The sequence below is a fragment of the Lycorma delicatula genome, chromosome 8 (assembly GCF_047948215.1).
Source record: "Lycorma delicatula isolate Av1 chromosome 8, ASM4794821v1, whole genome shotgun sequence".
NCBI classification, from domain to species: domain Eukaryota; kingdom Metazoa; phylum Arthropoda; class Insecta; order Hemiptera; family Fulgoridae; genus Lycorma; species Lycorma delicatula.
The window spans coordinates 108,483,133-108,495,884 of record NC_134462.1 but is presented as its reverse complement, the minus strand read 5'-3'; the positions used below and the strand labels follow the sequence as shown (position 1 = coordinate 108,495,884).

Below are 12,752 nucleotides of genomic sequence, written 5' to 3'. Positions count from 1 at the left end.
TTATTAACGGCATCTGAAATCAGCATCATTGGATTACTCTGTAATACGCTTTTATAAGCATTTAAAATGATGTATTTTTCCACATGACTTAAGAGCTTTTTTCAGAGGGATATCAGTAATCATACATTATTATCAGTTGAATTGGTATCAGACACGGTGTCAAAATAATGGTATAGCTCAGGTCGTACAGACACAAATCTAGTTGGAATACACTACACTCACATTCCAATAAACTTAAAAAAATTGCATTATATTAACTTTAAATAACATTAGAGTAAATGAATAAGTAACAAAAACAAAAAAAATGATCATATGAAAATAATCACAGGTTTTAATAGAACTGAGAAGACATAATGTTATATAAACTTTTGATTGCATTGACTATTATGTGACAGATTAATTATACAGTCACTATATATGAGTAATGATTATAATGTTGTATGTAGATATGGCCACATTGTGAATCATCTCGACTCCCGTAGGGGAAGACCCTTGTGATGATTTTGGTTACCACACCACCTCTCCCATTCCTAGCTTTAATGGGAGTGTGTTGTGAATCAGCACTGATGCAAGGGACATGACTCAGCACAATCATGACAAACTCGCTCACACAAATGCAATGTTTGTTAATTCTTTACTCTATAAGTTGACTGAATCCGGTGTAACAAAAAATATATGTTCTTTCCCCGCAACTTAATCTTATTTTCTAAGATTGCTTTAAAAATGTCATTTTACTATCTTGTTCTTGAAAGTCCAGTAATTTTTAATGTGAATCCTGTGAAAATTTAAGATTTTTTAAAACTATCTGTTGTTGCCTCACTTGCTCAGTGAACCATTTTGCAATGGTTTTTTCCAAATATTTTAATTGAAGATTTCTCTTGACTATACTACTGAGGGTTGTTGATTGTAATTATTATTTTACATTATATTTATCATAATAGTTAATAATCAAGTTATCAAAATTATTAAGATAATTTATATGTATTAATAGTGTATGTAAGTTTATACTGATAAAATAACAAAAAAAGAATTTCTGTATTTTTGACAAAATGAAAAAAAATTACTGTAGAAACATAAAGTTTAGGAACTAAGAGATTGAAGTAAGAAGAAAGCGAGAAAAAAAACCAGTAGTTAAATTATCACATTCAGTTTTATGTAATGTAAAAAAAATGAGGATAATTTTTTAAAAGATTAATGCTATGACAGCAGTACTATTATTTCTAAACGTCTCATACCAGAAGTGGAAATTAATTCTAATGGAATCGTTTAACTACCAAATCAACATATATAAGTTAGACAACTATTTCTACAAAGCTATTACTAATATTAAAAATCACTAAGACAATTGTTATGTGAAACTTAGAAAGCTTGATTCTCTGTCAGCAAAGGTTGTTTTGATTTATTTAGATCTCTACACAACATTAAAATCCTTGTTAAAGCTACCAGATCAAATTTTTCAACTGCTGAGGACTATTCTAACACATTAATTAAAGTCACAAAACAAGAGTTGGTTGAATATGAAATGAACTGAATATCAGCAATTCTGATATTCATTGTTCATAAAATATGCTTGTGATTTTTATGCAATAAAGAGATAGATTTTTCTATTAAAATACTATAATTTAATTTTACCGTAAGATTATACTCAAGGAAAATCTATCTGCAGTTGAGTATGCAACATTACGGCTAAGTGATAATAAGGGCTTGATTTATGACTACTTTCTAGGAATTGGTTAGTTCATTATAACAGGGATCTACTGTCTATTATTTTTTATTTAAAAATATTATTTTCTTTATTATGGATTTTATGTTAAATATTTTTGAAATATCAACTCTCTATCTGTCTAATAAAGGAAGCAGTTAGATTAGATATTAGAATTAAATTAGATTGTTTGAAGTGAAATTGAAAATAAAAACTAGAACATTGAAGATAATTTTTGGTTAATTTACAAAATTCACAGCTGATCATGACAGCTGTCAGTTTTTAATATGAAATGATGGAAATGCATTTTCAGGAAGCTTTTTATATAAATTAGTTCATATTAACTTTGATGTTTTCATGTGTTCAAGAACCATGTTATTAAAATTGCTTTAAACACACTATATAAAATGTTTAATGAAATTTCTCGTTAATCTGTACTTCTGATTTGTCCTATCTCTGGTTTAGGTTGCTGTGGTATTTAATTGTACTGTTTATTGGAATCTCTGAATAATTCTCGCTAATTTTTAATATAAATGTTGAAAATTTTTGTCTGCTTTTGAAAAATATTCCTGATTTACTTTAATCTCAGTATTTACACTGTGCCTTAATGATGATTAGTAATAGTAATTTTAATTATTACCTCTAGTATCTTAATTATTAGTAATTGCTTCATGGCCCAGGGAAGTTGCAAGTCTGGGATAAGCTGGTAAAGAGCATTCTCTTTCAATTTAATGCTTCCTTAACAACAGAAACAGCTCCAGGAATAGTAATTAAAGGATGGATGTAAGAATATAGTTGCGAAGCTGGTCATAATTAATAAACCAGTAAATCCTACAAACCACCAAAGTTAATCAAAACTGGGCAGTTTCAGAGCAGTTGGTATTTATTAGGGGCTAATGCTATCGTGTTAATGCTGCTTAAAATTAATTAAATTGGTTAGTGTCTGTGCACTCACCATTTTTTCTCATTATCTCTGTAATTTTTTTATAATTTAAAAAAAAAAATTTTTTTCAAATTTTATTAAAAATTTTTGTGAATGATCCTAAAATATATTTCTTAGATGGCTAGTAAAATTCTTTTAAATAATTTGGAACTAGAAATGATGAAAAATTCATTCAGTGAATCAAAAACTTTTATATGATAAAAGTAAAATTAAGGTAAAACTTACACAGCTATTGACAAAAATTATTGTTTTTTGAATTTTATTATTGCTACCAAATACAAGCATTTTGAAATCATGAACTTTGCCTTAGGATATTCATATTATTGGTGTGTACTTACAAAGATCATCTGTAAAAACGAAGTACTCATTTTATGAAAGGGAAAACAATGGAAAAACATTTTTAACATTTTAAGCTACTTTTCTATCTAGTCACCTTACTAGATACTTGAGCACTTTATGAGTTTTTTTAATTTCATAAGGTATTCCTTTACTGCCTCTTGTTCAGATAAGTTACTCTTTTCTTCAAGTCTTTCTTAATTTCAAATGTTTTTCTTCCAAAAAAGATTCTTTCAGTTTAACAGTTGATAGCCACTAGGGGCAGGTCAGAGCTTATAGGCTGTCTTATTAAAAATGTCTTTTTAAAATTCTACAAGCAGAACCATGTGGTATGTTTTGTGTTCATTAAGCGGGAAACAAAACTCACATCATATAATTTTTCTGTTTAAAATGAATTTGTGAGTAATGTTACAAAAACAAGTTTTTCAATTTTTCAATTGAGTTTTTTAATTGTCTCATGAATTCATTAACATAATGCAGCTGTAATGGGCAACTTGGTCATTCAAATCATGGATATTCTTCCTCCCACCATTAAAATTTGACAACATTGATATTATCCGTCATATTTCTGTACATTGTGATTTCACTGTAAACATTATATGGGCATATATTTCTTGCATTAAGAAACCTATTTACACATGGAGGTATTTCTATTTTCTTAGTAATTTTAAATGTTTATATATATATATAGACTCTTTTGTAGTTAATGAGTAATTTTTCTTTTTTTTAAGTTAATCCTTATTTCTAAGGACTATAATTTTCTGCTTTATTCATTTGTAATAGAGATATATAGTTTATGTGTCGTTTAAGTCGTATGACATGTATAGTTTTTGTCATGACATATCATGAAGCTAGCCAGCTTTAAAATTAAATTGAATTGCTTATGCCAAATGGATTTTAACTACAGCGTGTTCTAATTTGTAACTTTTGTTTAAATAAATGATATTATGATGCTGTAAAAGATTTTTACTTACATTAAATTTTTTACTTTGAAGAGTAATTATAATCTAATTTGTGTTTTAATTTTATTTATAGGTTACATCGACAGCCTAAACATTTATTGGATTTTTTATTAGCTGAATTGGGTACAAGTGGGTCAGTAGATGGTAATAGTCAACTGATTATTAAAGGAAGATTTCAACAGAAACAAATAGAAAATGTATTGCGGCGATATATTAAAGAATATGTTACTTGTCATACGTGTCGTTCACCTGATACTATTCTTCAAAAGGACACTAGATTGTTCTTCCTGCAGTGTGAAACATGTGGTTCTCGGTGCTCCGTAGCAAGTATCAAATCTGGATTCCAGGTATGTTGTGCGGCTGAATTTCTTGTAGTGAACTTCATTATAAGATTGTTTAATACTTTAAAGCCATGCTGCTACAGCTTCTGAATTTCTGAGAAAACACAAAATGCCCTGCAATGTATGGTGTCAGATTGGTTGTCGTTCAGTAGCTTTTATGGGTTTTGAATTTCCTGTTCGCTTGATATAGTTCTATTTTAATCCATCGGGATTTGTTGTGGTATGCTTTTTAAGTTTTTGGTGAAAACACAGCTACAATTGCAAAGCAATTGAGCTTAATAGTTTAATCTGCAAACCAGCTGATTCCGTCACCCTTTATATAGCTGTTTGTTACCTCTTACATCTTTGTAAAATGTCATGTGGGACTCTACTCAAAGGGATGTGCAGAAGAGGGAGGGGTTTCATCAGAGATGGTAGAGAAAAATGTACTGGATTGAGAAGATAGGCTTGATTAATATGCAGACCCAACAAACGTGTAGAAATATATATGTATATATATATATACTTCTTTTCAAGAGTAGACCTTCTCGGTGTTTTTTAGATTATAAAAATTCTCTTGACAATCAGAAAATAAATTTTCTGATGTTTCTTATTACCTCATTAATACTTAAAACCTGCTCAGTATAGGAGGAAATAATTATCCAATAATTATAAGAAAAAAAATACTTCATATTTTCTTGCCCTTGGATGACTTTCTTTGGTGGATTATGAATTGGTAAGGTTAATGAAAGCATTCTTATAGATCAGTATTTCACCTAATGTATAGTTTCCTGAAATTCCCTGATTGTTCTGAAAAATTATAGTTTATCAAAAAAACTTAAAACAACTTAACAAAGAGTATAAATACAATGTGTGCTTGAGATGCTTACAAAGAAGCAAAAAACAGACAATTGTTTTGCAAGTACTTTGATATTTTGACATATCAGGAATAGTGAGAGAAATTATAAAAAATGTTGTGAAGAAGAAACGGCTTTTATCATGTATCACACCTAAATTTAAATAGATAGTCCTTAAGAGCTGAACCATATCACCTTGTCAGTAAAGTAGTTAACTATTTATCAGTAACACTGTTAAGCAGGCAGTGTCAAAAAAATTTGTACTTTTCTGGGATAGATGTATTTTTTCGTGTTATTCATGCCCCCGAGACTTTACAATTAATTCTGTTGTTTATTGTGAAACATTAAAAAAAAAAACAATGACTTATTATCTAAAAACAAAAGCATGGAATTTTGATGATGGTGTCTTTTTGCTCTACTTGTTAGCATTGTTCAACAACTGTGCAGATGTTCCAAAATCTCATTACATCCCTTGAATATGAATTGGACACACTATAACCTTGACATGACACAAGTCATATCATTCACCTGTTCCTAAACCTTAGGAGCTTGTCTAGGGATCAGTTTTTTTATAATAATGATGAACTGCAACATAAAGTCATATGGACGTTTATAAATAAGTATATTTACAAATATATATTGTCTTCATTAATAGCCTAATTAAACATGCTTTTTGGACAACTCTTGTAATAAAAAATTTTTTTTTTCTATTTCTTCTGTCATATTTACAACTATAATTACATCAAGTGTTGCCAAATCTATAATTATTGGTATTTTGACACGAGTTGTAGGTGGTATTTAATTTACCACTTTCCTTATTTTGTAAATAAAAAAAATATTGAATTTGTTATTTTAAATGAATAAACTTCAACATTTTTTAACGGTTACAATGAAATGTATATATGCAGGCATCACTTGAAGTTCAATCTGTCAAGATTTTAGCTTTCTATTTTTTGAAAAATGTGAAACAACCTGAACTGACAAATGAATACACAATTAGAGTTTAACTTGTATCTGGATTGAGTCTAGAAAAAAATTTACTTTTATATTTTCCTCCTTGTTCTTTTAACTTGTTTTTTTATATTCGTTTTTTATATTTTTATAGGCTGTCACTGGCAAACGTGCTGCTATTCGTGCGAAGACGGCCTGATCTATTAAAAGAACAAGGCACTACTGTCACCGCAGTTGTTCACACAGCAGAAATTTTTACAGTTTAATTTTTACACTTTATTATATTATTACTATTATTATTATTATAAAAAATATTATTAAATTGGATAATTTGTTGTCAAACAATTTTTATTATTCGGCATTATACTATCATGTTAATAATAAAGATATAGTTTCATTGTCACGATACATAATTAAATTATTTTAATCATTATTATTATTATTGATAATAATAATAATACGATATAGTTATCTAAAATTAATGAATTTAATTATTAACTACTGTTATTAGTAAAATTAATGTATTATTATAATAATAATCATAAATTTGATACAGATTGTATTGTCCAAGTGACTTATTTATGTATGTAAATTTATTAAATTTTCATGTACGTAATTGTTATGTATATTTAATATGATTTTTTTTTTAATCATGTTTTTATAACTCATGTTAATAAAATTTACTACCGAATTGTTTTATATAACAGTAAAATATTATTGTTTTATGTGAGTAATATTTATTATTATTATTATTATATTATTATTATTATTTTACTGTTAATAATATAATATTTATTTAATACATTTTATCTGCAAAATTTTGTTGAACATTAAATATTATACAGATATTATATATATTTTTTTTCTTTTTGTTCAGTGGCAAGTTATATTGATTATAAATTGTAAACTGCTTTAAAATGGAAACTTTTGTGTATTTTTTTTTTTAAATTTTGTCCCCATTGATGGATGGATATTTATGTATATTTCTGGTCTGTTTTTTTTAATGCTGTAATAATTTTAGTTCAATTTTAAAAGATCCCAATTCATGTATTTTGGTATCTTATTAAAATTACAGAACGTACCAATGACAACATGTCTCCTTCTTTGGTTTTGCCTTTTGTTTCCAGAATGTGCTAGAAATATGACTACGCTGATATTCTTTTCAAATGTTTGACATTATGAAAGGTTTATATATTCCAAATTATTTGGAGTAAAAGAGATTTGAAAAAGAGTTTGGTTTCTAAAATTAAACTTAAGTAATTAAACTTAAGTTTTTTTAGTGATTTTAAGGGCAAGCTAAAATTCATTATTATATGACAATTGTTTTGCATATTGAAACAACATATGCAGTGCTAGGGAATAGCATTTTCTATTCTTCTCACAAGTTTTCAAAAGCTGCATTGTCAGTTTTAATAATTTTTGGGATTAAATGTTATTGCTCCTGTTTTGCCAAAAGCAGAAAATGTTAAAATTTTACTTTAATGCTATTCATTGATACATTTGTTGTAACTTATTATTCAGTGATAAAAATAGCTTAAGTATTTTTCAACATTTGTCAATGATTTTGAATTTCTCATTAACAGGAAAGAAAAATGAGAACTAAAGGGTAGAGTATCAAATTTCATTTCATATAGGTACATGTTGTTTAACATTGGGCAATTATAAAGTCAAGGGAACTGTAATGTTTGGGTATAGGTGTATCTAAGTAAAAGATATAACTTAGGTTGAATTCACACTAACCACAATATTTTTGCTGTTCACATTTCACTTCATTATTATTTAAACCATTCAGTTCCAGAGGTAAAGTACACCTACTTTACTTCTGAAACAAGTATTATTTCAGCTGTTATTTTTTTTTAATCATATTTTTTTTACATGAGAATTGTGGTTATGTTTAAGTCTAATTTCTAACTAATTTATTTTCATAAAAACAGTAAAAAGTAAGTGAGTTTAATAATTTCAGATTCTTTTATTGATATTAAATGATTTATGTTAACATCACCCAATTGAACAGATATGTTTACTAACGGGCACATTTTATAATTTATTCGTAGTATATTGCTACGTAACTCATAATATTTTAACTAAGCTATTATGCAGTAATGGGTTAATATAGAAAAAATATAATGTGTTGTCTTCAAAACTGATAATGGGAATGTTTAGGTAGGCATAATTTAAAAAAAAAAATTAGAAGTTTGCATCAGTTACACATAAGAAAAGATAATTTGGAACTGAGGTAAAAGTAGGTGAATTAGAATGTATTTTTTATGCTGAATCTTAAAATGAAATCAGTTCATCACCCTCAGATTTTACTTATGAACTTTTAAAATATTGAAAACTTCTTAAATAATAGAATACAAAAATAATAATAATTACAATTAAAATTCCCACCTTTATTGTATAGACATTTACGTTTATCTTAATTTCTTTTTTCTTATTTTCCTTTTTGTTCTGTGAAGTCTTCTCTTTTTATCATCCAGCAGTAGTCACTCATCATAGATTCATCCCATCTGCCTTGATAATGTTGTTCAATCTACAATATATCTTGCTGGTACCTTTCTCTTTGTTTGTCGCTGATGCCATCAAGTTTAAAGGAAAAAATCCAAATGAGATTTAAAAAATATCATTTTTCAGTGACGTTCTGCAGCCCAAATTTTTGTAGTTCACTAAGAGTTCAATTTTAAGTTGATCATGGTTTTCAACTTTTTTTATTTCCAAGAAAACAAGTAACGACATCTTTGAATGACTTTCATGCTACTAGTTCTTTAGTATTCAGTTTGCTGTCAAATATATTTTCACAAATTAATTTTCGTATTTGTGGTCCAATTTTCTTCATGTAATTGTGAAAAAAACTGCAACTTAAGCCGTCTCTGTCTTTATCTAATGCTTTTACAAGATTCTACATCAGGTCTAGTTATGTATAGGGGTGGTAAAATAATACGATTTCTTCGATAAGGGGAATATTGATATTTTCCTTTCCTGAATTAAACTAGTTTACTTTTGGCCATCTTTAATTGCATAGGTTTTATCTGTAGCCCGACTATCCCAAAATCACAAGAGACATATATTTTGTAAAGCCACTCTGTAGACCGAGAAGAAGCCCTGTCGCTTTCAGGTCAGCAATGATTCACTATGAGTGTTTATCATACTTAATAGCTTTTTAAAATTTTTGACATACTTTCATATGATTCTATCATTCCTACAGCACATGCTACAGGTATAGAAGAAAACTTAATCAAGTTATGCAATAACACTGCCTTTAAGATTCTTTTTGATGAATCTAAATAAACGCGGATCATGAGTAACATATTCAGTATCTAGTTCAGACATTACTACACATCTCAAGAATAATCGAACTGAGACTGTACAAGAATACACTTTATTTACACTCATACATATCATCCTCTGAAGTATTATCTGAGAGGTAATTACCGGAGGCTAAACAGGAAAAAGAAAGAAAATTCAGAATTAGCCCCCCCCTAACATCATGGTAAGACAAATTAAACGATCTCTTCTAAAGTATTTTTAAGTAAATTTTCATTTCGATTTATATAAACTGCAATTTTAGTATTGTTTAATAAATTCCATTCTTTAAGACGTGAACCTAGGAGTTCTGCATGTTGTTCTGACGAATACTAGTCATGAATTAGGTCGCTCAGTTCTGCTTGTGTGATTAGGTGAGATTCAGTATTTGATTCTTCTGGAATGTAATTAATATCTGTTGAAGTTGAGGATTCATCGGTTGAGCCTTCTGGGAATTAGAAATTTCTTTCCAAGAAGCTGGAGCGATCAGAATCAGTAAATAAATCAACACTGGTGTTATAGCTGAACGAACATTTGGGTATGCGATACTGCTTTTATTGTTTGTATTAAAACCATTAACATTTGTTAAATAAAAATAGTAGTCATCATATTGGTTAGTAGGCTCTCGCCAAATCATGAGGTACGCCAAAAGGCATACCTTTTAACCAATGGGTTGATGCATGCTACATTTGGAGCCCAGGATTTATCTTCTCTCAAGGGATAGTCAAAATAATGTTTGTAAGCAGTTTTAAGCAGATTCGATAGTAGTTTTCATTGACTTTTCATGGTGAATTCCCCGCAAACATAACAAAAAAATATTTGGTGAAATTTTACAACCTTGATTTTTATTCATTGTAAAATTCAAAATGTTTTATTAAATGAAAGTTAACCGAGATATTACATAATTATTTAATTATAAAAATACTTTATAAATAGTTAATTGTTTAAAATACTTCATAAAATTGTTTCATGAAGTGCAATAAAACACAGCGTGAAACACACACACAACTTAACAAATCTTGATGTCAATAAAATAATATCAAAAGTTGTGTTCTGTCATAAAAATCTCATTAAATTTTTGGCATCATTTATGAGAGAATACTTGTAATATGTGTCTAATAAAACTACTACCACAATTAAAGAATACAGCTAGTCATACCAGGAGCTGAACTCGTACTGAAGAAAGTTTTGTCATGTTCAGTTACTCATTTGTTGTGTTTAGTTACTTTACTTGTCTATGCTTATCTGGCTTGACATGAGATGACATCATTCCACTGTTATGTACCAAATATAGGTCTACAGCATGCAATAAGCAGAAATACAGACGTACTAACTTTTTTGTATTGTTTGTTCTATGAATGATGGAACAAATAAATTTAATGGGTTGTAACTTAGAACGTTATGTGTTGGGGTTGTTTCAGAATACATATTCAGATAGAGTATATAAAATACTATGTAGAACACCTACTCACTTTTCAGTTCCAAGTTTTATATTGACCAGTGTTAAAGACGTAATGCACGGGTGTGAACATAAGTTTCTCTATAGAACAAAGTAATGTTAATCAACATCTAAAGAGAATTACTAAAACTACAAGCATATGAAAGAAGAGTGTGTACTAAGTATTTTTGATGGTGGACCCTACTGACTCAGCTTGCCAAATGTGTTATTTTGATAGCAGAGCTGAATATGTTAATATTAATTAGTGAAGGAAACATGTCAGTAATTATCATTGGAAGAAACGCTAAAATACAGAATATTTATTTTTAGGTTAGATTCAATTTTTTTAATAAGTTTTGCAGCTAGTTTAATATTCATAAACACATTTTTGTTGTAATATTACACTTAGTTGAATTACACACTTAATCATTTCTTGAAATTGTGATTAAATAAGTATAGGTATTAAAAAGAAAGCCCATCAAATCTTATACAATACCAAACAGTCACTGTAAATTGAAACAGTTGCAAAGCTAAAACTAATGATTAATATTACTCTAGAAATCATAGAATTATATTGTCCTCTTGTATACGCACTCAAAATATGCTTAGATTTTTTATTCTCAGAATATCTTTTAAAGATTTTTAAAAGTTATTTTTTATACATCATTGGTTTTTTGGGATGAGAGATAAGGGCAGCTGGTTTTACCCTATTGACACTTCCAATAATTAGGCTTGATATGCAATCATTGGACAGGAAACTAGAGTCCATGACACTTCCCTTTTATCAAATATATACATTTTTTTTTTAACCTCTGGGACCACAGTTAGGTATTGCTTCAGAGGATGAGATGAACGACAAGTACTGTGTAAAAATCCCATGCCTTCGAACTCAGGACCTCCATCCAGATGAAAGGCCGTGATGCTGCCTCTTGCACCACCGAGACCAGCCTATCAGATATATTACCTTTTCTGATCCTTGCATTCTAAGCAAGAACTGAATAAGGGTCAGAGTTGCACCCATAGAATCATTGATAGAGAAGAAGGGATCAAAGACTAACAAAAGGAATGGTTGGTGAAAAAGATAATTATTGATTAAGTAGTTTATAATCTTGTTCAGGATTACATCTTAGTTTGACAAACATGTGCTGTAATTTGCTTTGTGTGTTTAAGGACCCAACCCTAGGTTGAACAAATAAACAATAATTTAGAGTAACATTGAGTATTTATTAGTTTCAGCCTATTCCAATACCTTGATTTAAAAAATTCAAGTGAGAAATAATCATTTATACTTGAGGTGTATGGAGTAGGAAGTCTGGTTATTGTGGATTGGCAGTTTTTTGATTCCATCCACTGTAGTTAAATAATGACAAGGAATAGACATTGCCATTACATTAGGGTACATCAATTTTGTAAGAAATCAAATTACTCTAATTTTATGATAAAGGTTGTTTATATTGGTATTTTATTATGAAAAATTAAATGAATCATCTCGATAACAAAGTATTTATTTTTTCACACATGAACGAACTGTTTTACTATAAGGTAAATTTAAAAGGACCACTACACAAAGTTATAATGGATTAATTATTTACAGGCAGTGTTTACAAGCAAATTAAGAATGCTGGATAAGCTTGATTATGGATCATGTAACTTACAAATGGTTAGTTTGATTTCCAAAATTAATTTGCCATTACTATAAAGCTCACATGTATTCGTCTTGTACAAAGTGTAATCTAGTGAGAGTATCATTATAGAGCCACCCAGCGTTACACTGATTGGTCTTAAACTTGTGTAGTATCAAATGTAACAACCTAGCACTTTCTTAAAAAAAAATAAAATGCTTCCCTAATAATAGCTTAGGTAGTATTACAGTAAATTAAAGAGAAAAAACATGATTAAAATAACTTCAGTTATGAAAGAAATGTTTTTAGATATGATTA

General features: G+C 28.6%; 1 protein-coding gene across 2 annotated transcripts in view; it reads left to right on the top strand.

The window, feature by feature from the left end:
- The window catches only part of eIF2beta (eukaryotic translation initiation factor 2 subunit beta), a 43,214-nt gene extending 36,219 nt beyond the window's left edge, over positions 1-6,995 (top strand). For both annotated transcript variants that reach the window (XM_075372609.1, XM_075372610.1), the window contains exons 6-7: positions 4,017-4,290; positions 6,226-6,995. In XM_075372609.1, coding sequence (XP_075228724.1) covers positions 4,017-4,290; positions 6,226-6,270 — 319 coding nt within the window. In that variant the 3' untranslated portion in view covers positions 6,271-6,995. The remainder of the gene's footprint in view (positions 1-4,016; positions 4,291-6,225) is intronic.
- Positions 6,996-12,752: the final 5,757 nt, after the last annotated feature.